Genomic DNA, 25716 nt, shown 5'->3' with positions numbered 1-25716 from the left:
TGTGGTAGTGGCAGTTCAATCATGGATTTCAAAAGGGAATTGGATAATCATCTGAAGAGAAAAAAATTACAGATGGGGAAAAGGTGGGGAACTGGGAATGGCTGAGTTGCTATTCAGAGAGCTGGCACGAACAAGATGGATCAAATGGCCTCCTTCTGCACCTTCCGTGATTCCCTGTTAAAACCTCAAAAATATGGATGAATCAACTATGATTCCTGCACATGCAGATTTTTTCAATCAAACTCTAGCCACCTGTACTTCTATGGTTATCCTCACCACCTGAGTGTGGGAACTTATCATTTATACGAATAGTAGTCCTTTACCAGACCACCATGTCCCATTAAGAAAAAGCAGCCAGTATCATGCAGCCTGCTTACGTATGACCCACTTACCACATTTAGTTGATGGTAAGGAGCCAACCTGTCTATATCAGTGATATTGCCTAACTGGTCATATCCTATCTTAGAAACTTATGTGACCTCCCATTTTGCATGGCCTGATTTCTCAGAGATCAGCAGTGGTTCACTTTCTGACTTGCCACACACATTTAAAATACCTGACCTCATTGTCTTCATCTCTCTTACCCTGCTTCTTCTCCCCTCCAGCTTCATCTGCAGCAGGCAAAGCAACTGGCTTGTTGAGTGTTATGTATTCCCTGGTTTGCTGTATTTCCCATATGTCTGATTTATCTCAGAGCAATGCAGAAATGACACTAGTTCGAAGTCCACAACAGGTTTATCTAGAGTACTTTAAAGTATCTCAGCCCAGATTCCAGGGTCTTCTGCAAGGTGTCAGTTACTTAAGATCTCTCGCCCCACCGCAGGCTTAAACAATTAAGCACAGTGAACATAGATCGATAAAACAGACTAACACAACCAAATGCTGATCAGTTAAACCATTGAACACCACACTGAGCAGTTTGTCCTTATTGTAATGCATTTGGTCTCCCACCTGTACAATGACTCACCTGAACTTGCAGAACCATAAAGATTAATACATATGCCTACCTGTTTGAGAGTTTTACATTTTCCTCAGGTAGCCAGATTCTTAAATTGTATGAAACGGTTTTGGGAATATGTTCCACAGTCTGTTATACCTTTGCTTTCCAGGTACATCTTTCTTTCAACTGGACAGCCATTTCCACGTAAGTGCTCGAACACAGTATGGATGGATTTTCAGCTTCTGGCCAATATGGGCACAAGTCTACAGAATGGCTGCCCCACCAGACTGAAGCTGCAAGGCTGCAAAAGTTTTTTTTGGGTCAAATTTGAATGGAGCCATGAGCTGTGATTAAATTTTAAAATTGAAATTAATTACTGAAAGTTATGAAAAGTAAAAGAGAATGAGCACCAGGACTCAGAAAGAACAACATTTGGGAACTACAATTCACCCTTGTAGCAGCAGATGAAAATGACAGAGAAGATCTTAACAGTTAGATATGTCTAAACATGAGGCTGTAAAAGAGCAGTTCCATAACACAGAGGCTTCTTGCAAGCACAAGGAAACTTAACAAAATGGCGAGAAAGAAAAGGGTTGTCAGCGATAGAGCAATGCACAGGAAAAGGAAAACTGGAACCGATGTTCACTTGAACTGGCTGAGAGAGACATATTAATTAGTAGATGGGTAAATAGGGTCCAGTTAATCAGCCTGTAACTCTTCTACTAAATCTAATCTTCACTAAGTTTAAATAAGCAGACAACATTGATGAACTTTTAAGATAGGATAGTGAAGTTTTTTGCAGAAGGATGGTACCATCACTTAGTCTTAAACCACTTTCTATGTGGGCCACAGACTGAGTAAATTATGATATTGTAAGCATTTTTGATTACCACTACCTATCTGTTGATGCCAAAAAGAATGCAAGCAGAAATTGCAAATGTTATGGAAAGTAGAGGATTGTGTTTGGTATAGAGAGAATCTAACCATCTCCCTTTGACATTCAATGGATGAATCCCTAACTATCAACATTCTGGGAGTTACCATTGACCAGAAACTGAACTGAACCAGCCATATAAATACTGTGGCTATGACAGCAGGTCAGGGGCTGGAAATTCTGCAGAGAGTAACTCACCTCTTGACCCCCTAAGCCTGTCAGCCATCTACAAAACACAAGTAAGGAGTGTGATGGAATATTTTCAACTTGCCAGGATGAGTGCGGCTCCAACAACACTCAAGAAGCTTGACACCATTCAGGACAATGCAGTCCACTTGATTGATACCCCAGCCTCCGCATTAAGCATTCACTCTCTCCACCACCAACACACAGTGGCAGCAGTGTGTACTGTCTACTTTTAATATGCTTTAGCCCTAATACACAGAGGACTTTCTGTCCAAAGGAGACAAAGGAGAGAAAAAGGTGCACTGCAGCAATTCACCAAGACTCCTTCGACAGCACCTTCCAAGCCCGTGACCTCTATTACCAAGAAGGACAAGGGCAGCAGATGTATGGGAGCACTACCACCTGCAATGTCCCCTCCAAGGCACACACCATCCTGACTTGGAACTATATCACAGTACCTTCACTGTCGCTGGGATAGTGAAGGAACAAAATCCTGGAACTCCCTTCCAAACAGCACAGAGGGTGTATCTTCTTCACATGGACTGCAGCAGTTCAGGAAGGTAGCTCACAACCACTTTCTTAAGGGAAATTAGAGATGGGCAATAAATGCTGGCCTAGCCAGCAACGCCCACGTCCCATGAACGAATAAATAAACTAGCCATAAAAATGGAAGATCTTTAGAAATTGTCATTATGAGTGGGAGAATGTACCAGGTTATACAGAATAAGGCAATAATGTTAAGAAATCATTTTAGGGAGCAGTTTAAGGGGGTATACTTGATTCATCAAAAGTATATGTCTTTGAGTCAGCTGTCATAGTGGGCTGATCGTTTGGTGCTCACAATCACAGGGAAGCTGAAGAGTCGATGGGAAGGCAAATATATCACATGGATAAATTTGCAGGAAACTAAGATCCAGACGATCAGCCTGTACCTTGTGAACATGTGTCCAGTACAGTCTGGCAACTCATACGGCAATGCCACAAATATTAACTGTTACACAGTAACTGGGCATAATTTTGGGAGCATGGTCAAATGTGTGTTTTGTTAATGCTAACATATCAAATTTCCTGAGATTACTGGACACTTTTCATGTGCTTTAGCCCTAATACACAGAGAACTTTCTGTCCAAAGGAGACAAAGAAGGAAAAAGTAGCCAGACACTGGCAGAGTTGAGATACAAGGTGACAAAAGACAGACAAGCAGAGATAAAGATTGAGAAATAAAGAAAAAATACACCGGAAGACACAGGAAGGGAAACAAAAATGCAGACACGGAAAGAAAGACATGGAGATGTTCCATGTATATTACTGAAATGTTTTACAATATCAGTTTCGAATTGAGAGGTGATAAAGTAGCTCACAATAAATCAGAATAGATTTTTATAGGGTATACCAAGTCAACTTTTGAAAGCAATAAGATGAAATAAGTGGAAAATAAAGAAGTTTTTGTTTCACTGAAACAGAGGCTGAGATGAGCAAGATCTGTGTCATGACACTGGCAGACAGTCAAACAAAGCTGAAAGAGATTGTTTTTTCTTGAAAATTCACAAGGATCATGGCTGTTTATACAGCCTCACATAGACAGGATATTGATTCACCCTCACCAACTGGAGTCTGGAACATACTGATCTTATCCATCTAAAAACCTATCCGCAATCAAGACACAGTTGCCAGCTACTGATCCTAATCCAGCAACTCTGATGATATTAAAACATTTAGATGGTTAAGTTTTATTTTTATTTAGGCAGAAAGAATCAAACAGTGAACCCTGCTACAGAAACATTTGCCTGGAACATCTCCAAATCACTATTGGTGTCTCAGATTAGGGTGTATGTTACATTATCAATTGATTTGTGCTGCATTTTTGCCTATGATCATTAGAAATAGAAATGTTAGTGTCAAAAAAGACTATTTGGCTGTGTTGCTTTCCTCATGAACAGATTTAACACAATTCAATTTTCCTGCTTTCTCCTTGCACCCTTTTCTAATTAAAAATCCCATTTTCCTCCATAATTACTTTTTAAAACCTGTCTGCATACCATATATTGATTTATGTATCTTGTTCTTCCTTGGCAAAACTTACTATTTAAATGATTTTAAAAATTCTTTCAAAGTATGATTTCACATTTTTCTTTACAATTGATTGCTGTAATTGAATTAACATTCATAACTAGTTGTACATAAACATTCCATATTCTGTTAAGTTTGAGTGAAAACGTTCTTCATTATTTCCCCTAATGCAGAACATAAGAAATAGGAGCAGGACTAAGATATTTGGCCTGTCAAGTGGCTAAACAATGCCTTTCTGCACTATCCCCAGGTCCCATGATTCTCTTAGTCACCAAAAATCTATCAATTTCTGACTTGCACATACTCAATGACTCAGTTCTCTGGGATAGATACCGTATATACTCATGTAAAAGTTGAATTTTTGAGACCAAATTTTTAAGGAAAAATTTAAGGTTTGACTTTTACATGAATAATATTTTTGAGGGGTGACGTGTGTGCTTGATTTGGGCCCAGACAGCATGAAACTTTGTTTTTTTCCCTCTCTCATTCATGGTGCTTACTGCCCTTGGGGAAAAAAAGGAAGAACATTAGAATTAGGAGCAGGAGTAGGCCACTTGGCCCCTCGAGCCTGCTTCTCCATTCAATAAGATCATGGCTGATCTGATTGTAACCTCAACACCACATTCCACCTACCCCCGATAACCTTTCATCCCCTTGCTTATCAAGAATCTATCTACCTTTGCCTTAAAAATATTCAAAGACTCTGCTTCCACTGCCTTTTGAGGAAGAGAGTTCCAAAGACTCACTCCCCTCTGAGAGAAAATATTTCTCCTCATCTTTGTCTTAAATGGACGACCCCTTATTTTTAAACAATGACCCCTAGTTCTAGATTCTCCCCAAGAGAAAACACCCCTTCCTCATCAACCCTGTCAAGACCTCTTAGGATCTTATATGTCTCAATGAAGTCACCTCTTAATCTTCTAAACTCCAGTGGATACAAGCTTAGCCTGTCCAACGTTTCCTCATAAGACAACCCTCCCATTACAGGTATTAGTCTACTAAACCTTCTCTGAACTGCTTCCAATGTATTTATATCCTTCCTTAAATAAGGAGACCAATACACAGTACTCCAGATATGGTCTCACCATTTGCCCTGTATAACTGAAGCCTTTCCTCTCTACTTTTATATTCAATTCCCCTCGCAATAAACAACAACATTCTATTAGCTTTCCTAATTACTTACTGTACCTGCATATTAACCTTTTGAGATTCATGCCCTAGGACACCCAGATCCCTTTGCATCTCAGAGCTCTACAATCTCTTGCCATTTAGATAAAATTTTAAGCCAAAAATCAGATAAATACAGTAGCAATTCAAAGGGATTGGTAAGTGGTAAATCACAAATGAGCAAGGACTAGTGAAAAGAACAGGTAAAGAGACAGTTTGTATGAGAGCAAGTTACTTTCACTGCCATTGATAATGCATGGCTAGCTGGAAGGAAGGATTGTGGGTCTTGCTGGAAGATGCTGCTCAGGTCCTTGACAGCCTCTCTGTTGAAGTGCAGCATTCTTCTAAAAACTGAAGGTAGGTGACTCTGGGCCTATAGACCCTATGGGAAAGGTAAGGATGGCTATGAGCAGCCTCCGGCCTTCTAGTCTTGTCACAGCTCTGGTAGCAGCTCACTGAGTTTCCCAGATCTGCTACTACTGCTGTTTCTCTCCCTCCAACTAAAGTAGGGTAGCCAGATTGACTCTCATGTTGAACTTCTGATTCCTAGCATTCCAACATTTAAGACCATTTAAATTTTTAATCAGCAAATCAATTAGATATATTTTTATATCTGTTAGATGATTTCAACTCTTATTGTATGTTAAATTAGACAGTTATTTTCAAATGACTATTTATTATACTGGCATAGCACTTCATTTCCTGACACAGCCTTTCCTCTTCTTTTGGAAAGAATTGTTTCCATAGCAACCTAATAAGAGTCTGAGAACAATTTTCTCTATATTAAAAATTAATGTTAAATATCAGCTCTACTTCTTAATAGTTAGCCTTATAGGCAATCCAGGGAAATAGATTTGAAATCATGCTTGAGTATTAATTTGTTTGATTTCATAAAATATTTCCATGTGGTGATAAAAGTCTCCATTTAGAATGCCCATTCAGTAATAACCTTTTGTTACTCATTGGAAATTCATTACTCATTACAAAAATAAAAATACCTGGAAAAACTCAGCAGGTCTGACAGCATCTGTGGAGAGGAACACAATTAATGTTTTGAGTCCGTATGACTCTTCAACTGAACTAAGGAAAAATAGGTGAAATATAAGCTGGTTTAAGGGGGGGTGGGACAAGTAGAGCTGGATAGAGGGCCAGTGATTACTCATTAGTTTGGTGAAGATAATATTTACCAAAAGGTTGTAAAACAATGTTTTGATTGTATCAGTTCAAATCCCGGGGAAGAGAAAGTGAAAGGTGTTGTTCAACAATCAAACCAGTCTTAAATAACAGAAAGAAAATGTAATTTTCAGTGTTAAGCCCAAGGGAAAAGTCTCACGGAGTAAGAGTTACCTTGTAAAGGACACTGATTCAGTCCCACCTACAGCACTGTATACAGTTCCAGTCACTACAGTAGGAACATCTTAGCTTTAGAGAGGTTAGAGAATGACGGGCTAGTGGCTAACTTCCTTATGGTGCAAACTCCCAACAGGATCTTAATGGAGTCTGTTTCTGCAAACCTCTGATACTTTGACAAAGGAGTGCTAGAGTACAACCAGACAAGATTCTAAGTTAATTGAAGCCTGCTGTGTTCAGTACTTTTCTCTACAAAGGAGCCTAACCATGGAGCAGATAGGACAAGAAATGCTGAAACAAGAGAGGAAAATGACAGGATCAGCTACAGGTTAAAATAATTGATTGTGCGACCATGAGCTCCAGTCAGCAAGAATCATCAGACAGGTTCTAACAGAGAAACTTAAGTGTTTTAAATTTCCAAAACTGAATAGTCATCTCCACATGTACCCAGTATCCTGGCCTACTGAAACCTTCCTTCAACTGAACTTAGCTCTATATCCATACCTCTGCATGCTCCATCATTTTTGCATAATAGCCTTCATGTCTCCCATACCAAAAGAAAACTGGCAGGGCTCTTTACAGTTTTACGCAATCCAACTTTTCTCAAACCATAAAGCTTATAGCACTGCTGTATTTCAAACTGGTCTTTCCCCTTTTTGAAAATGTATGGTTTATGTCTTCTACTTCCTACCCACTTGCTCTTTGAGGAATCTCACACTGGGAGGAGAAATTGACATGGATGGCCGCTGGGCATTCCCTCAGCATAGCTATAGATCTGTATGAGAACAGCCAGCTGCACAGCCATGAAGGGCTCTGTGGTGGCTGCTTCTCCACCTCAGCAAAGGACATGAGTCCAAGATATGCAGGCCCCCAGTTATAATACTGTGAGGGTATCTTTGCCCTTGGGCAAGGATAGGGGGTCCACTGCATAAGCAGCCTACTCCTCATTTGTGTTTTTCTTTCACCATTCCCTCCCTCCTGCAACTCTTGAATTTACTTTCTTACCCAAATAGGAGTGTGTGATGCAGGATGCTGTGAGGTGCTTAGTTGTATGTTGAACTTGGCCATCTCCTCTCCTGGCAATTTGAAGCAGTAGAGGAAGGACACATTTACTCAAAAACATTCCTTTAAAACATCATCTCACCTGCAGTTTAATGAAATACTGCAATGTCTACCAATGGCATTGGTGATCCCTTCTCGCATCTACCTATGTTGGCCCATGTTATCTGCAAATTTCTCCTATAAGCAAAAACGTGACAGATGTTGGAAAGAAAAGCTTGAGAGACAAAGTGCTCCATCCAAGCCAACAGGACACTGGCTACCTTATCTAAATATGTGAACATACAGGTTTAAACTTTTGTGTTGGGTCCCACTTAGAATTTGTCACTTGCTACATTTAATGATTAACAGATACACTATGTCCTAGAAGAACGGTAAGTATGCCTATGCATTTAGAAAAACATGCAATGGACGATGGGCTACATTCCCTGCACCAAGTTTACAATAAAAAGTAGTTTAGGTCCTTTACAAGGCAACCTACTCCGACGATGCCACATATTTGCACACTTAACGTAACAATCTTGCGTAGTACAGGTTTTCCTTTCTCCTCTACCCGTTTTGCAACACATCACATCATCACCATCCATGCTGCTCTGTCAGTACTTCTCCTTAAGTAAAGCCACAATTCGCTGCAGCGCCTCCAATAACTGTTTAATATGTCAATATAATTTATTTCTTATCATATCGTAATAGTTTTCAGGGAAAGAGGACTATCCCAATAATATTATATTCCAAAATTTGTCGATATATATTGAAACTATTTACTATTTTAATCTTACAGTGTTGCACACTGGTTAGAAAGGCTGTCATACATTCATCACTTAAATAATATGGTATTTACTCTGTTTATTGTTTCACTGGTCGGAGGACTGACGGTGGACTTTGCTCAGCATTCCTCTCACATTTCTCATTCATCGAGGTCGTGGCGCTGAGTTCATACTGTTGCAGTTCCGCAGCGTCTTTTGTTGCGCCAGATCTCCGAAGACTTTCATTCCGTCATCGACCCACCTGTTGATGGACACTCCCATTGCTGAGCCAAGTGCCTGATGTGATCGCTGTGATCGGCAGCTATTCCGTGGGTTCGTATCCCAAAGGCAGTCCTTCTCGCGGATTCAAACTTTTAAGACTTTGAAAGAAAAGAACAGAAAATTCAGGAAAAGGAGACCGGATGAGAAGGGAGAGCAATGGAGAAGAGAAAAGTATAGATCGGGATATAAGGGAAGAGCGATTTCGACCGGTAAGAATCTGATCGCAACCCAGAGAAAAGTTTCTGGAGTTGAAATTGGAGGTTGGGTCGGGGGGGTGGGGGGTGGTGGTGCGGTGGTGGCTGATGTTGGGGGGTACGGTTTTGGAGATCTGGAATTGATTTAGAAAATAAATACGACCCAATTCCTTGATACCATTGGAGGTGGGATAGACTTGTCCCAAAGTACAGTCGGAGCAGAAACAGACACGTCCTCGTTCACTCCAAGATCCACATTAAGTCTCGCTCTAATGCGGGCCCGCCGATCAAACCCATAACATTTGGAAAGCTTCGTTCAGAAACCGTCGGTTTTAAATGTTAATCCTGATATTTTATTTACTTTTTGCTGTTCTGGAATTATGCATCAGGGTTAGCAAGATAATTCTACTCTCACAATGTTCCAGAATTATACTGTATAGAATTATAGTATAGAACCCAGAATTATACTGTATAGAATTATACTGTATATAATTATAGTATAGAATCCAGAATTTTACTTTATAGAATTATACTGCATAGAATCCAGAATTATACTCTATAGCAGTACTGGGCTATCTGGCGACAACTTTTAATGTTGCAATCAAGTTTATTTTTGGTCCGATTTATGGTTCTTGCTTGCTTTCTAGAGTGCTGCTGTAATTTTGCATATTTTCAGGCAATACCTTTAGGTATAATATTTGCATGCTATTTGAGGTTTATTATGTTGGCGTTGTCAAAGCTAAATAATCACATCTGATCAACATTAAACCTTATGGATTGAAAGATCGCAGATTTGATTCCCTGTCTGTGCTGGCTTAGCTGGTTTCCTGGCAGTTTTAAAATATCTCAAATATGAAAATAAAAACATCTGAGCCCGTTCAGAGTCTCATGATAGCCCAAAGGGAGAAGGGTGATTACTAGATAGGAAGAAGAGTAGGCTGATAGCCCATTGGAAATAATTGGGTAAAGCTTTAACTAGTGGACGGAAAAATCTAATTGAGTGTGTTTGACTGTTATTATTGGCAACAGTAATGTCCAGCCCGTGTTCCTTCTTTGACCTAGCTCTTTCGTACTGGAAATAAAAGTCACAGCACATTGCGGCTGTGGGAGAAGGAACAAAAGGCACAAGAACAATACATCATCAAGTGCTGAATTTTATGCTGTCAGGTCGATCTAACTGGCAGCCTCCAGTCTGAGGTTTGCAATCCATTGTTGATTATGAACATAAATCCTCACATTTTCCCAAGGATTGGTGACTCCAATATGGATAGTGTCAGTTGTCCCCTGTAACTACAGGGTAACAAAACTGTCCACAGGTCCATGCAAGAATATAACAAATGGGAGCAGGAGTGCACCATGTGACCCCTTGAACCTGCTCCACCATCCTACAATCATGGCAGATCTTCAGCCTCAATTCCACTTTCTCACCTGCTCTCTGTATCCTTTGATTCCCTGAGAGACTAAATGTCTGTCTACATTAGCTTTAAATATATTCATTAATGGAGCATCCACAGCCTTTTGGGACAGAGATTTCCAAAGATTCACAACCCTTTGAGTGAAGAAGTTTCTCTTCACCTTAGTGTTAAATGATCAGCTCCTTACCCTGAATCTGTGCCCTTCTGTTCTAGATTCCCCAACCAGGGGAAACCACCTCTCACTGTCTATTCTGTCAATCTTCTTCAGAATACTTTATGTGTCAATGAGATATTGTTTCATTCTACTAAAAGCCAAAGAACATTGACCCAATTTACTCAGCCTCTCATCATAGGACAACCCTTACATTCCAGGAACCAAGCTAGTGAGCCTTCACGGTACCACCTCCAATGCAGTATATCCTTTCTTAAATATGGAGACCAAAACTGCACATGGTACTCCAGGTCTGTTCTCATCAAAGCTCTGTACAACCATAACAAGACTTCATATTCTTGTACTCCCATCCCTTGCAATGATGGCCAACATGCCATTTGCCTTTCTAGTTGCTTCCTGTACCTGCATGCTACTTTTCTGTGTTTGTATGAGTACACCCAAATCCCTCTGAACATAGACATTTACAAGTTTCACTTATTTTTAAAAATATTCTGCTCTTCCATTCTTATTACCAAAGTAAATAATGTCACATTTCCCATCATTATACTCTATCTGTCACCTTGTTGCCCACTCGCTTAACCTGTTTATATCCCTTTGCAGTCTCTTTGTGTCCTTCTCACAACTCATATTTGGACCTAGCTTTGTACCTAGCAAACTTAGATACATTACTCTCGGTCTCTTCATCTAAGTCATCAATATAGATTGTAAATAGCTGAGGCCCCAGCAATAATCCTTGTGGCACTCCACTTGTCACAGCCTGCCAACTTGAAAATGCCCCATTTATCCCTACTCTTTGCTTCCTGTCTGTTAACCAATTCTCTATCCATTCTAATATATTACCCCAACTCCATTAGCTCTTATCTTGTGTATTAACCTTTTGCATGACACCTTATCAAATACTTTTTGAAGATCCAAGTATACTTCATCTGCTGACCCGTTTATCTATCCTTCTAGTTCCATCCTCAAAAAACTCCACTAATATTGTCAAACACAACTTCCCTTTCATAAAACCACATTGACTTTATATGATCATACTATGATTTTCTAAGTGCATTGTTAAAAGTTCTTTTGTAATAGATTCCAGCATATTCCTGATGACTGATGTCAGGCTAACAGCCCTTTAGTTCCCTGTTCTCTCTCTCTCTCCCACCTTTGTTGAACAGCAGTGTTACATTTGTTAACTTCCAACCTGCTGGGACTGATTTAGAATCTAGAATTTTTTGCTCGCCATGCCCGATCCGAACAAGTGTAAAATGACACGTGATGATGTTAGGCGAGTGTCCGACATCATCATGCACTCGCATGATATTTTGGTCAGTGGGCATGTGCAGGAGTCAGCAGCGTGCCCGATGACAATTAACAGGCTTATTAAGGCCATTAAAGTACTAAGTAAATTAAATTCTTCACTGCCCATCCAACCTTATGGTCGGCGGGCAGGCGAAAAGGCTAAGTGCCTTTGGATTTTTAGGAAACCTCATCCACGGTCGGGATGAAGTTAAAAACAGCAATTAAAAATTAAATAATAATTTTAACATTTCATTAATAACATGTCCCTGCTCTTGTGACGGAGTCACACAATGGGGCGTGTTTTTTAACATTTTAAAATTCTGTATTTTTCATTTTTAAATCTTCAACTCTCTGAGGCAGCTCTGTGCTCCCCCAACACACAGGCAGCACTGAGCACTGCAGTACGCGTTTCACGCCGGGCAGGCCTTAACTGGCCCACCGGCATGAAACCGCAGTCGCGGCCCAATCGCGGGAGGCGGTTCGCCCCAACAAGCCTGCCCAAACGACGGCAAAATTCTGCCCCGGGTAATTTTGGAACATCATATAATCAGGTGCCGTACACAAGTGGCAATAATGCTTAAATAAAACCAGTTAATGTGTTCACAGCAGGGAGCATCCTCCTTATAAAGAAACTACGCATCCACCATCTCTGCAGCTAACTCTTTTAGAACCGTAGGATGTAGGCCATCAGGTCCTGGGAATTTGTCAGATTTTAGTTCCTTAAGTTGCTCCAATACTTTTTCTCTGCTGATATTAATTACCTTAAGTTCCTCACTCTTTTGCACCTTGGTTACCCTCTATTTCTGGTTTGTAATCTGTATCATTTACTGTGAAGACAGACATAAAATATTTGTTTGATATCTCTGTGATTTCCTCATTCCCTATGATAATTTCTCCCGTCTCTACCTCTAAGGGACCAATGTTTATTTTAGCCACTTCTTTTTATATACTTGGAAAAGATCTTAGAATCGTTTTATATTCCTGGATGGTTTACTCTCATTCTATATTTCCCCTTTATATCAACTTTTTGGTGGTCCATCGGTGGTTTCAAAAACACTCCATATTCTCAGACTAACTATTATTCTTTGCAACATCATAAACCTCTTCTTTTAATCTAATACTATCCTTAACATCCTTGGTAAACCACGGATTGATCTTTCTTGCTGGAATGTATTTTTGTTGAACATTTTAAATTGTTTATTTAAATCCTTCCATTGCTTATTTATTGCCGTGGCTTTTAGCCTATTTACCCACCAACCTTAGGCAGCTCTCCCTTCATATCTACATAATTGGCTTTATTTAATTTTAAGCCTTGTTTGGGACTGGAGTATGTCACTTTCAAATTTAATATGGAATTCAATTTTATCATGTTCATTAAAAATGGCTTTCAAAATTACATAGCATAATCAGGTGCTGCGCACAATTGTGGCAATAATGCTTAAATAAAATCTGTTAATGCATTCACAGCAGCAGGCATCCTCCTTATAAAGAAACTGCAGCTGTTCTTGATATATAAAAATAAAGAAAACTGGGGGGGGGGGATCCACAGAAAGTTATGCTAAGAAAAATAAAAAGTCTTAAAAACTTTCATAATTTATTATATATAACGTCAGGAAAGATGTTGAGGTATTAGAAAGGGTACAGAAGAGGTTTACCTTGATATTACCAGGGATAAGGGAATGCAGTTATGAGAGGTTGGAAAGGTAGGACTATTCTCCTCAGAACAGAGAAGGTTAAGGAGGTGACCTAATAGAGGTTTGCAAGATGAGAGGTGTTGATAGGATAAATAGAAAAAATTATTCCCTCTGTTGAGTGGTCACAGATTCAGAATAATTGGCAAAAAATCTAAAGGGGAAATGAGGTGAATTTTTTTCATCCAGAGTTGTTGGGATCTGGAATGCTGAAAAAGGGGTGGAAGCTGTTTCTAAAAGTAATTTCAAAAGTGAGTTGGACAGGTACTTGAGGATGAGGAGCTTACAGAGTTACAGACAAAAAGTGAGATTATGGCACTAAGCATGACTGCTTCTCAAAGAGAGGGCACAGACCTGATGGGCCAAATGGCCTCCTCTCTGTGCTGTCAAGTTGTATAATTGCATAGGAATATCAGACAAAGCTTCAGATTTAGATTCCTTTTAGATTCATGGGTGCAAATTCTTTGAATGAGGTGCTCATTTTGTATTCATTCATGGGATGTGAACATCGTTGGCAAGGTCAGCATTTATTACCCATGCCTAATTTCCCTTCAGAAGCTGCAGTCCACATGGTGTTGATGCACTCACAGTGCCATTAGGGAGAGATTTTTGCCCTGTGACAATGAAGCAGTGGCGATATAGTTCCAAGTCATGGTGGTGTGTGACTTTGAGGGGAACTTGCAGAGATGGTGTTCCTATGCAGCTGCTGCCCTTGTTTTTCTAGGTGGTAGAGTTTGGGCAAGCAAAGATGATGCTAAAGGAACCTGGGTGGGTTTCTGCAGTGCATCTTGTAGATGCTATATACTGCAGTTTCTGTGTGCTGGTGATAAAGGAAGGTTAAGGCAGTGATGGGCTGCCAATTAAATGGGCTGCTTTGTCCTGGTTGGAGTCAAACTTCTTGAGTGTTGTTGGACCTGCGCTCATCCAGGCAAGAGGACCGTATTCCATCCACTCCTAACTTGTGCCTTGGAGAATGGACAGGCTTTGGGGAGTCTGGAGATGAGCTGCAGAATTCCCTGCCTTTGACCTGCTCTTGTGGGCACAGTGTTTGTATGGCTGATCCAGTTAAGTTTCTGGCCAATGATAACACCAAGGTGTTAATAGTTGGGGATTCAGCAATGGTGATGCGGAACTTAAAGGGGAGATGGTTAGATTATTTCATGTTGCAAATAGTCATTGCCTGGCACTTGCAAATGTTATTTGCCACTTACCAGCCCATGCCTGAATATTGCCCATGTGGGCTAGGACTGCTTTAGCATCTGAGGAGTTGCGAATGGTACTAAACACGGGCAATCATCAGCGAACATCTCCACTTCCACCCTTATGATGGAGGGAAGCTCATTGATGAAGCAGCTGAAGATAGCTGGACACTACCCTGAGGAACTCCTGCAGAAATGTCCTGGGGGCTGAGATGATTGGCTTCCAACAACCTCTATGGGTACCCGCATGAGCCCCAGTTATGTCTGTCTCTTTATGGAGTATGTGAGTCCTACTCAGGTCCCCTCCCACAACTCTTTCTCCAGTACATCGATGATAGCTTCGGTGCCGCTTCATGCTCTCGTCTGGACCTGGAAAAATTTATTAATTTTGCTTCCAGTTTCCACCCCTCCATCATTTTCCCATGGTCCATCACTGACACTTCCCTTCCCTTCCTTGACCTCTCTGTCTCAATTTCTGATGATAGACTGTCCACCAATATTCATTACAAGCCTACCGACTCCCACAGCTATCTCAAGTACAGCTCCTCACACCCCGCTCCCTGTAAGGACTCCATCCCATTCTCTCAGTTCCTTCACCTCCGTCGCATCTGTTCTGATGATGCCACTTTCCAAAACAGTTCCTCTGACATGTCTTCCTTCTTCCTTAACCGAGGTTTTCCACCCACGGTGGTTGACAGGGCCCTCAACCATGTCTGGCCCATCTCCTGCGCAACCGCCCTCACACCTTCCTCTCCCTCCCAGAACCATGATAGGGTCCACCTTGTCCTCAATTATCACCCCACCAGCCTCCGCATTCAAAGGATCATGCTCCGCCATTTCCGCCAACTCCAGCATGATGCCACCACCAAACGCATCATCCCTTCATCCCCCCAGCGGCATTCCACAGGGATCGTTCCTTCCGGAACACCCTGGTCCACTCATCCATCACCCCCTTTACCTCAACCCCCTCCCATGGCATCTTCCCATGCAACCGCAGAAGGTGCAACACCTGCCCCTTTACTTCCCCCCTCCTCACCGTCCAAGGGCCCAAACACTTCTTTCAAGTGAAGCAGCACTTCACTTGCATGTCCCTCAATTTAGTCTATTGCATTCGCTGCTCCCAATGTGGTCTCCTCTACATTGGAGAGACCAAACGCAGACTGGGTGACCGCTTTGCGGAACACCTTTGATCTGTCCACAAGCATGACCCAGACCTCCCTGTTGCTTGCCATTTCAACACACCACCCTGCTCTTATGCCCACATGTCTGTCCTTGGCCTGCTGCTATGTTCCAGTGAAGCTCAATGCAAACTGGAGGAACAGCACCTCATCTTCCGGTTAGGCACTTTACAGCCTTCCAGACTTAACATCGAGTTCAACGACTTCAGATCATGAACTCTCTCCTCCATCCCCACCCCCTTTCCGATCCCCCTTTTTCCAGTAATTTATAATTTTTTACATTTATTTTTCTTTTCCCACCTATTTACATTATTTTTAAATTTATTTCCATCCATTGTTTTATCTCCACCTTTTAGCCTATTTCGATCCCTTCCCCCTACCCCACCGCCACTAGGGTCACCTGTCACTTGCTCATCCTGCTTTCCACCTTAATGTCACCATTAGCACATCCTTTAGCTAATATCACCACCGTCAACACCTCTTTGTCCTTTGGTCTATGACATCTTTGGCAATCTCTTCTTTGCCTCCACTGGCCCTCTATCCAGCTCTACCTGTCCCACCCCCCTCAACCAGCTTATATTTCACCTCATTTCAATATTTCCTTAGTTCTGATGAAGAGTCATACGGACTCAAAAGGTTAACTGTATTCCTTTCCACAGATGCTGTCAGACCTGCAGAGTTTTTCCAGCTATTTGTGTTTTTGTTTCAGATTTACAGCATCCGCAGTATTTTGCTTTTACCTCAACCATCCTCCTTTGAGCTAGGTATGATTCCAACCAGAGGAGTTTGCATCCTGAGTCATGGTCCTTGTGCCACACTTGGTCAAATGCTGCCTTGATATCAAGGGAAGTCACTGTCACCTCACCTCTACATATTTTATGCTCATGCGTAGTTTATGAACATCTCAACTTAATAAGGTTGTTTTATTTTCATATTGTATACCTGCTATTTTTGAAAATCTGATATCAACTTGGATAACTTTCATTCTTCTTCCAGAAAAAGGCAGGTGTGAAGGAAATAAGTAATATTTGAGCTGAATGCACCTCTGAATTATCACTCAGGCTACATCCTCAAAATTGCTGCTAAAACGCTGCACCAAAATTATCCTCCCAAAAAAAGTGATAGTTGTTGCTCACTGGGGAACTCTTCCATTGTATGTAAATAGCATTAAGGGCTAACCTCTCTGACCCATTTCCCCAACTTCTGCCCAAACCCACCCCAAATAATTCCTGTCATTTTTTAAAAATGTTTACTTTGGAGCTGCAGAAGTTATTGCTGAGTTGAATACCACATTGAGGGTTGCTCTATGTGCTGCTACAGAAGGTTGTGATTACTTTATCTGCATATCAGCCTCTTCAATACCAAGGCAGTTCAGTCAGAAATTTTGTTGCTAGTTTAATTTAGTTCTGCTTAATGTATAGTATTGCACTGAGGACAAGGAATTTCTCCATGGGAATTCCTCTATTATGCAATGAAGAGGAGAAGGAGAATGACATAGAAGGGCTTGACAGGAGACTTGTAGAGGGAAAAATTTGTTCACAATGCTACACAGACTTAAATTGATTTCCTAGAGGCAGCCAGCTCTGTGGTGTTATCAGTATTATCAGTGAAAAATGCTAGGAGGGCTGCACAGGTCATGGGCCCATGGTGTTCCCTGCCCTGGCGAATCAACGGTAGTGTGCAGTAATGCTACGCAAACACAAATTTCTCTCCCCTAGTGTGTGGCAACCTATATTTTTCTAAGATGAGAATATATTACCTAGATTTTTCTGAACATCAGTGTCTCAGAAGGCTTTGCCTCATGATGGCTGTTACCCCACCCCAGGAGGTATTGGGGAGATATGTCAACTATTGACTGTAAGTCTACAGCCCATTTCCACATGAAGAATGCACTCCTGGCCAGCCTCTCACTTTGAACTCTCCATAAACTTGAGGTCATCCAAACTCTGCTGCGTGTGTCCTAACTTGGCTTTGGAACCAGTACCATCACTGCGCACCAATTCGTTGGCTCTTTTACAGGTGAAATGACTCATTGTCTTACCACTGAGTTGATCTCTTTCCTTACCATTGGAAGATAAGGGTGAGGAACACTTCTGGGTGTTTATAAGCGTATTGGTTTTTCTTCTGGGCTTCGTGTTATGCGACATGCTGTTTTTAGCTCTCACAATCCTGTAAATAACTTTGGAAATTCTGTTCTGAAATCTCCTGATTGACCTTCACCATTCTTTATTTCTTCTATTCTGCAGATTATATTCAATTCCATCCCAGTCTTTCTGCTCAAAAGTGAACAACTCTGATCTTGAATTACATACAGTACTTCATTAATTACACTCTCTCTCTGTTTTAAAGTAGCTGATAGTTTTCCCAGAACTTTTACTTCTGTTTCTCCTGACCCATGTAGCTTTTTGCAGGATGGTTGAAGAACTCTGTTGTTTAACCATGGTTCAGCATCTGAATGAACCAAAACTGCTGCACCAGGACCTCTGCATTCCAATAGTTTCCACTTACTTCTTTAATCTTTTCTAAGACGTATATCTCAGTATCTTGTGAATCCTCAACTTCGTGGACTCTGTTTCTTTTTAAAACCTTTTATTTGTTCTGCCCATTTTTTTTACTGCGACATACTGCCTGAAAATGCCCCATCTTTTTTGCACTAGTGACGTTGCGCGTCTTTGACTGGACAATTCCCATGCTTGTACCTTTTGCTTTCGCACCAGCAACAGCTAGTCTGGGCTACAGCCATAAAATTGCTTTACTTGCTGTACATGTCTCCTTCTCTCTATTTTTCCCTTTTTCATGTCTGACAAATTCAACTGCATCTGTTACTTTGGGATTCGGGCTGTCTCCCTCTCCTCTGACAACCAATTGATTCTGCCTCCTGATCTCGACTTGCCTACTTAATTGAATCGCCTTGCCAGATTTCAGCCTTCCTGAGACTGCAAATTATCTGATAATGCACCATCCATTAATGTAGGCTGCACAATTCATATCATTACCAATGGAACCATATAAACAACATGAGAGAGCTATCTAGGTCTATAAACTGTCAGGATTCCAATGTGCAAGAAGCAATTGACAGAATGCATGTGCCACTCAAGGTCCTATATGATAACCCATTAAATGTTATGAACAGGAAAAGCTTTCATTTAATAAGTATAAAGCTGGTGTACAATGCCAATTAACTTGGCAGTGTCTAACATGGCTCAGCAAGCCCTTTCACCTGCGACTTATTGCGAGAAAATAGGGTGTTCTGTCATACAACTTTTATGGAGAAAGAAGGCCTGCAACCATATTCCAGCACTGGTGATTCTGAATCCCCCCTCCCCTCTCCACTGTCCTTTGCTTGAATAGGACCAACCATTTACAATTTGACACAGTCAGTAGCTTAGTGTATCTGCGTTGAACCCTCTCTGAAGTCTCAATATCCTTCCTATGGTACAGAGTCCAATATTTTAATACCCACAGTACTGTAACTGAGGCCCTATTAATATTCTAGATAGGTTCATTATCCTTGGTTATTAGAAGGATTGAATGTGAATCACTCTGAATTGAAACACATCCCAGCTTAGTGCCTTCTCAAAGTGCAGCAGCAAATTACGCATTGAAATAAAACACAACCATTTATATCAATTAAAAAAGTTGTATAATCACTAGTTTTTACCTTAAAAATTATTCTGACAGACAAAGAAAATGTACCTAGTACTTCTAGTTGACTACCAGATGCAGAGGATTTATAATTTCATTTAATGTTTCTTTTGGTTCTTGCATTTAGTTATTGAGGGTGTATTGCATTAGTTGGCTCATTTACTGAGTGTTGCTAGACTGTCAGGAAAGCTTCCATCAATTGAGAATATCGGTAGAAAGTGTTGTCAAGCAGCCCAAGATTCTAAGATTCTACTTCCAGGAAGTGATGAGATGGGAAATTCAACAAAGTAGAAGTGAATGTGCCTTCCACTACTCTCTGATTATATGGGTCAGTGGTCAAACATTTCACGCCATATCTCCTATAAATAACAAACTGATTTGTAACAGGCAACATTCCTGATGAGACAGTTAAGTGACTGTAAAGCCTAATTTTGGATACATCTGCTTTGCTCATCAAACAATATACTTCTTGTGTTCTGTTCCCAATCCATTATGAGGATATATTTGGGAATGCCCTTAGTGAACTTCATGGCAAGGACTCCATGACAGAAGGGTGGGAAGCAACAGAGTCCTCTGTATTAAATTGCTGAAAAGAGCTTGCAGAATCATTTTTTAGTTGCTAAGACGAGAATTAATTTTTCTTATTGTTTTCTATCTCCATGCTACCGAGGACTAAGCAATTGAATAATAAATGTAAATCTTGGGAAGCCAAATACTTTGCTAATAGCCTGTATTTTCTCTTATTTAAGGATGGAAACAATGAAGGATCTGTGGTCACATTAAATGAAGAACTGCAAATGATAGCTGGATGACAGAAACTATCGAGTTTCTGCACACACAGAATGATAATGGAAGTTTGCATCTCAGGACACTGACTAATGTTCATCCTGATGATGAAGACTGTCATTGATGCTTCTCAACAAAAGGCTATAATGAGATGATTATGGAAATGACAGTAGCAACCAAATGCGCTGAATCTATCAAACTTTCCCCACCTTCCCCTCTCTGTCCTCAAACACCATTTCCTTCAGTCCCCAATGGCGGTACTCCCCCAATACCAAATGGAAGCCTCCCAATGACACTGACGCCACCACCGCCACCACCACCACCACCACCTTTTGGGTCATCATCTTCTCCAAGTTCTGTTCGGAAATCAAAATTTAAAAAGGTGAACTGGATCACAATTCCAAAAGACAGGGTTTTGGGGAAAGACAACATCTGGACAACGGATAAGTATGATGATGACGACTTTCAGTTAAACACTTTAATAATGGAGGAGTTATTCGAACAGGTGGAGAATGTTTCACTCCATGGCTGTAAACATCGGAGAAGCTTTAAAAGCAATTGCCTAGATCCCACCAGTGAAAGAGTAAGTCAGCTTGAGTCAAAAAAGTTTGAGTACCTGACCCTGGTGGAATTCACTTCTTGTGCCTGATGGTCTCTGGTGGAAGAGTATCTCTGAGTGGAAGGCATTGGTGTAGCCGTATCCTGCGTTCCTCTGTTGTTACTTCTTTCTTGTGTTCTGTTCCAAATCCATTATGAGGATATATATGGGAATGCCCATAGTGAACTTCATGGTAAGGACTCCATGACAGAAGGGTGGGAAGCAATAGAGTCCTCTGTATTAAATTGCTGAAAAGAGCTTGCAGAATCATTTTTTAGTTGCAAAGAAGAGAATTAATTTTTCTTATCGTTTTCTATCTCCATATTACCAAGGACTAAGCAACAAGAAGTGAAAATACTTCAGGAGGGCAGGCAAGGGTAGCATGTCACCCTGGGACTACCGCACTCTTCATGTTTAGCCACGGGTTCAGTTGGTAGCACTCTTACCTCTGAGTTGCAAGGTTGTGGGTTCAGGATCCATTCCAGAGCTTGAGTACACAAATCAGAGCTGACATTCCAGTGAGGGAGTGCTGCACTGTTGAAGGTGCCATTTTTCAGGTAAGACATTAAACCAAACCTTGGTCTGTCCTCTCAAATGGATGTAAAAGATCCCATGGCACTATGTTGAAGAAGAGCAGGGGAGTTATTCCTAAGCCAAATTTGACCTCTCAATCAATATCACAAAAACAGATTATTTGGTCATTATCACATTGCTGTTTATGGAAGCTTGCTGTTTGCAAATTAACTGCAACAGTGACATTACAACAGTGTCCACACTTCAAAAGTACTTCATTGGCTGTAAAGTGCTTTGGGACATCTTGTGGTTTGAAAGGCACATTATAAATGCAGGTCTTTCTTTTCTTTTGTTCTGCTGTATAATGCCTCTGACACCTCCTGATCCTTCTGTGGATGGCAAATTGCGGCATGTTGTGAAAGTTGCTCGCTCCCACTTGGAAGAAGTCAGTTGTGAAGAACAAAAGAATGATGGTGATCTTCACAACACTAGGAGCTCTATCCTCACCCAGGTTTTAGGTTCCAGGTCTTTCTGAAGGACATGATACAACTCCGTCACTTCCTCTTTAGTGAAACAATGCCTCCTGGATCATCCAACTGGTGCTGGTGCTCCTGGAAGACTCTCTCAATGTAGAGCCTTCTAAGGAGAGCCCTCCTTCTCTTCCCACCTTGCAGAGGTTCTCATCTTTGCCTCTTCCTCTGCTGTCCTTCTCATGTTGCAGAGCAAATGGCACTGCAATACTGGTCCCATACATGTAATTATGTATTTTGAAGTGTGGACACTATTGTAATGTCACTGTTGCAGTTAATTTGCAAACAGCAAGCTTCCATAAACAGCAATGTGATAATGACCAAATAATCTGTTTTTGTGATATTGATTGAGAGGTCAAATTTGGCTTAGGAATAACTCCCCTGCTCTTCTTCAACATAGTGCCATGGGATCTTTTACATCCATTTGAGAGGGCAGACCAAGGTTTGGTTTAATGTCTTACCTGAAAAATGGCACCTTCAACAGTGCAGCACTCCTTCACTGGAATGTCAGCTCTGATTTGTGTACTCAAGCTCTGGAATGGATCCTGAACCCACAACCTTGCAACTCAGAGGTAAGAGGCAAGGTATGTAATTTTCTGCCATTTTGTGGTCAGCAGAAACCTTCAAATTCCTCCAGCAACTCACCACAGTGCTTCCAACAACTTTGCCTAAGCACAAATAAATCAAATGCAACTTGTTGCCCTTTAAATAATCTGGAATAAGACCCATCTTGATTCCTAATGCCTGTTGTTTCGAGAGTGAATAAGGAAAGCATTCCATGCACATTCATTGGTAATTTTAGTATCCATGCATTGTATCAACCCTGTTGACACATGATCTCACCCTTTCATAATCTTACAGGCGAATGCAAGGGACTTGCGTATGCCACTCCAGTTGCCTCACACCTCAGAGGCCATGTGGAAAGTGGCCAGTGGCACCTCCTGTGCTTCAACTCTGTAGTCCCACTAGAAGCAGCACTAAATAAATGAATTTTGTGGTCAGCAACCATTTCTCACACAGCAATGAGATTTGTCCTTTTTCTCTTTTCTGTTTCTTTCTGTAAGTTATATCATGCTTACACACTGTTTTCTTTTCATGCGGTTTCTCACTTTCACAGTAACTCTCATGAATTCTCCCCCTCCTCCCCTACCAGCACGTCTCACTGTGACCATTGGATTTGTTTGTTTTCTTTGTAGATATCTCTCCTGGATTCCAGAAGGAACATGAATGTGGGGATATTTCTCAAACAGTTTAAAAGGTAGAACGCAGCCAGATTTTAATTCTGATAGTTGAGGCATATTAATGTCCACCTTGAGTGTTCTGTGAAATCTTAAAATTGTTTGCAGTGTTGTTGGTTCACTATCTGGCTTTTTTACCTTAAGCATTCTGAAGAATGAAATTTCCTAAAATTCAGTTCTTTTGCACATTACACTTGGGCACAGTGTTTTAATGGGGAGGCACTGGATTGTGTAATAGTCTCTTGCACTCAATGGCCAGGATTTTCCTGCCCTGCCACAGGCGGGCCCCGCTGCGGGCGAGGCGGCGCCCCAGCCAGAAGTCCATTGACTTGCGGCAGGACCGGAAGATCCCGGCGGCGGGCAGGTGCAGAAAATCCCGCCCAATGTTTCTTGTTGGAAAGAGAATATGGCCTCATGAATGACCTACCCTACTGTAACAAGGTTCTATCTGTTTGCTATACTGCAGCAATACATTTCAGCCACCATTGTCTGAGATGGCCAAGAGTTTGGGTAAAGACCAACCTCTATTAAGCTTAACTGCTATTTGTTTGACCTATACCTTTTGTCTTTCCTGCCATAGTAAGTCTTATTGGCAAAAAAGGAATTGTTAATATCGCTGTTTAGACCTTGGAAGCGTGCAACCTCTGAACTGCAGTCAAGAAAGAGACTGCTTTTTACAGATATAGTATCTCAGCTGTGGGTGGGGGTTGGTGGGTGGGCCAGTTGCCTCGGTCGGCTAGATGGCTAGCATGTGGTTCAGAATAATGCCAACAGCATAGGTGCCCATTTCAGCTGAGGTAGACTTGGGATATGCCCTCTCACCCTGCCCCTGAGCATGGAAAGCCATGGCAAATCACTACTGAAAAAAGCTGTCAAGAAAACAGCTTAGGCTGAAGCATCAGCAGACTATGAGCCAAAGATCTGTCTTCAGGCAGAACACACAAAAATGAATGTATCTGAGCTAATGCTTTCCTAAAAACTATAATGATATTATCTTATTCATTTCACGTTTTGTCAGTCCCACTGTCTTCATCCAGCTCTTCAGTTCACTGCTTAATCCAGCCATAAAACAGTATGAAGATGGTTTTCTTCCTCCCTCTCAAAAGAAGATCTGAGTCCATATAGTCATAATTTTGGAGGGCATTTAGCTAACTGGCAGCAATTTAGAAACTCATGAATGTCACCTGTTCCAAGAATAACTTTTAAGAACTGGTGAGAGGATGTCTCGAAGGAAAGAAGACCTTTTTATTATATCTGGCCTGTTCTGTCATACAATCAGATGGGTAGGAAATGAATCAACTGCATCCAACTGAGAATGCTAAACAGGATTGACTATAGCAAAACTGATTAAGGTGGGATTTGAAAAAATCAATTCAAGCACCTTAACCAGATTGGTAGATGTAGAACTGTGCACAGGAGGATGTATACAGTTTCTCCTGTCATGGAATTTAATATGACGCTTTCCATCTCATAAGTTAATAACCATGTTTCAAAAGTATTATTTAAGTTTAGATCAGTTGGATTCTACCAATAACGCATTAATTACTCCAGTGCTGCAGGACCATAATGCACACTAGTGTATTTCAATGCAATACTAAGGGAGATAAAACAAAATACTGCGAATGCTGGAAATCTGAAACAAAAACAAAAATTGCTGGAAAAGCTCAGCAGGTCTGACAGCATCTGTGGAGAGAAAGACAGATTTAACGTTTCGAGTCCAGATGACTCTTCTTCAAAACCAAAGAGAAGTAGAAGTGTGGTGAAATATATACTGGGATTTTCCATGCCCGATGGCATTGGGCCTGTTCGGTGGCGTGAGCGGACAATATGGCAAGAAGGCCAAAAGTCGTGAAACCACTTTGCGATCTTCCACTCAGCCTGTTGATGGCGGGCCGTGTTTCCCACCATCAGACGTCGGGAACCTCATTGTTACATCGGCATATCATTATAAGGTCAGCCTGCCGGACTCATCCCCCCTGCTGGATCGTCCGCCCCTAACAGCATATATAAGGCATGCACTTGGCGGGCTGCACTTTGAGGGGAACTCGGAGGTGATTGCACAGTAACGTTGCAGAGCGTTTGGGTGGGATGCCTGTTGGACTTCAAGGTTGAGGCGCGTTGGGGTGAGGGTGGGGGCGGGGAAGAGAGGCGAAGGCTGCTCTGCAATTGAGGTGACTTTGGTGGTGGGGGGGGGGGGGGCGACGCAAAGACTGTCCTGTGTTTGAGGCGACTTGGGGGGGAGGGGGTTGGCAAAGGCTGCCCTGCAGTTGAAGGTAACACACAAGCACGTGCAGGGTTGAGTGGGGGGGATGGGTGAGGGAAGCAGCCACACATTAGGGACACCTTGTATAAAATGACAATTCCTCTGCAGCTGAGACAGTTAAGGCGCAGCCACATTGATATGACTGGAGTCAGGTCTCCAGCTTATCTGCCCATTCAAGCAACGCAGAGGCATCAAAGTGCCACCAAGTGCTCCAGAGCTTTTCACCCCTCGGGCACAGGCTGCAAACTAATGAGCTTTAGTGGACCGCAGAAC

At 41.5% G+C, this 25716-nt stretch overlaps 1 protein-coding gene and 1 long non-coding RNA gene across 3 annotated transcripts in view; one reads left to right on the top strand and one right to left on the bottom strand.

Annotated features, from left to right (window-relative positions):
* Positions 1-8673, bottom strand: part of LOC144683701 (uncharacterized) — a 36500-nt gene extending 27827 nt beyond the window's left edge. Inside the window, exons 1-2 of the long non-coding RNA XR_013577320.1 lie at positions 8548-8673; positions 7792-7886 (exon numbers count right to left, since the gene is read on the bottom strand). This is a non-coding gene — a long non-coding RNA (uncharacterized LOC144683701). The remainder of the gene's footprint in view (positions 1-7791; positions 7887-8547) is intronic.
* Positions 8674-8722: 49 nt separating this feature from the next.
* fhdc2 (FH2 domain containing 2) overlaps positions 8723-25716 on the top strand; it is a 110501-nt gene continuing 93507 nt past the window's right edge. The window contains exons 1-3 of one of the 2 annotated variants that reach the window (XM_078546980.1): positions 8723-8943; positions 20265-20884; positions 23139-23200. In XM_078546980.1, the coding sequence (XP_078403106.1) occupies positions 20453-20884; positions 23139-23200 (494 nt within the window). In that variant the 5' untranslated portion in view covers positions 8723-8943; positions 20265-20452. Of the gene's footprint in view, positions 8944-10018; positions 10126-20264; positions 20885-23138; positions 23201-25716 lie in introns of those variants that run through there. The other variant, XM_078546981.1, reaches the window with a different exon arrangement.

The sequence above is a fragment of the Cetorhinus maximus genome, chromosome 8 (assembly GCF_964194155.1).
Source record: "Cetorhinus maximus chromosome 8, sCetMax3.hap1.1, whole genome shotgun sequence".
In the NCBI taxonomy this organism is placed as follows: Eukaryota; Metazoa; Chordata; class Chondrichthyes; order Lamniformes; family Cetorhinidae; genus Cetorhinus; species Cetorhinus maximus.
Note: the sequence above shows the minus strand (reverse complement) of the source record. Positions and strands in the feature narration are given on the sequence as shown.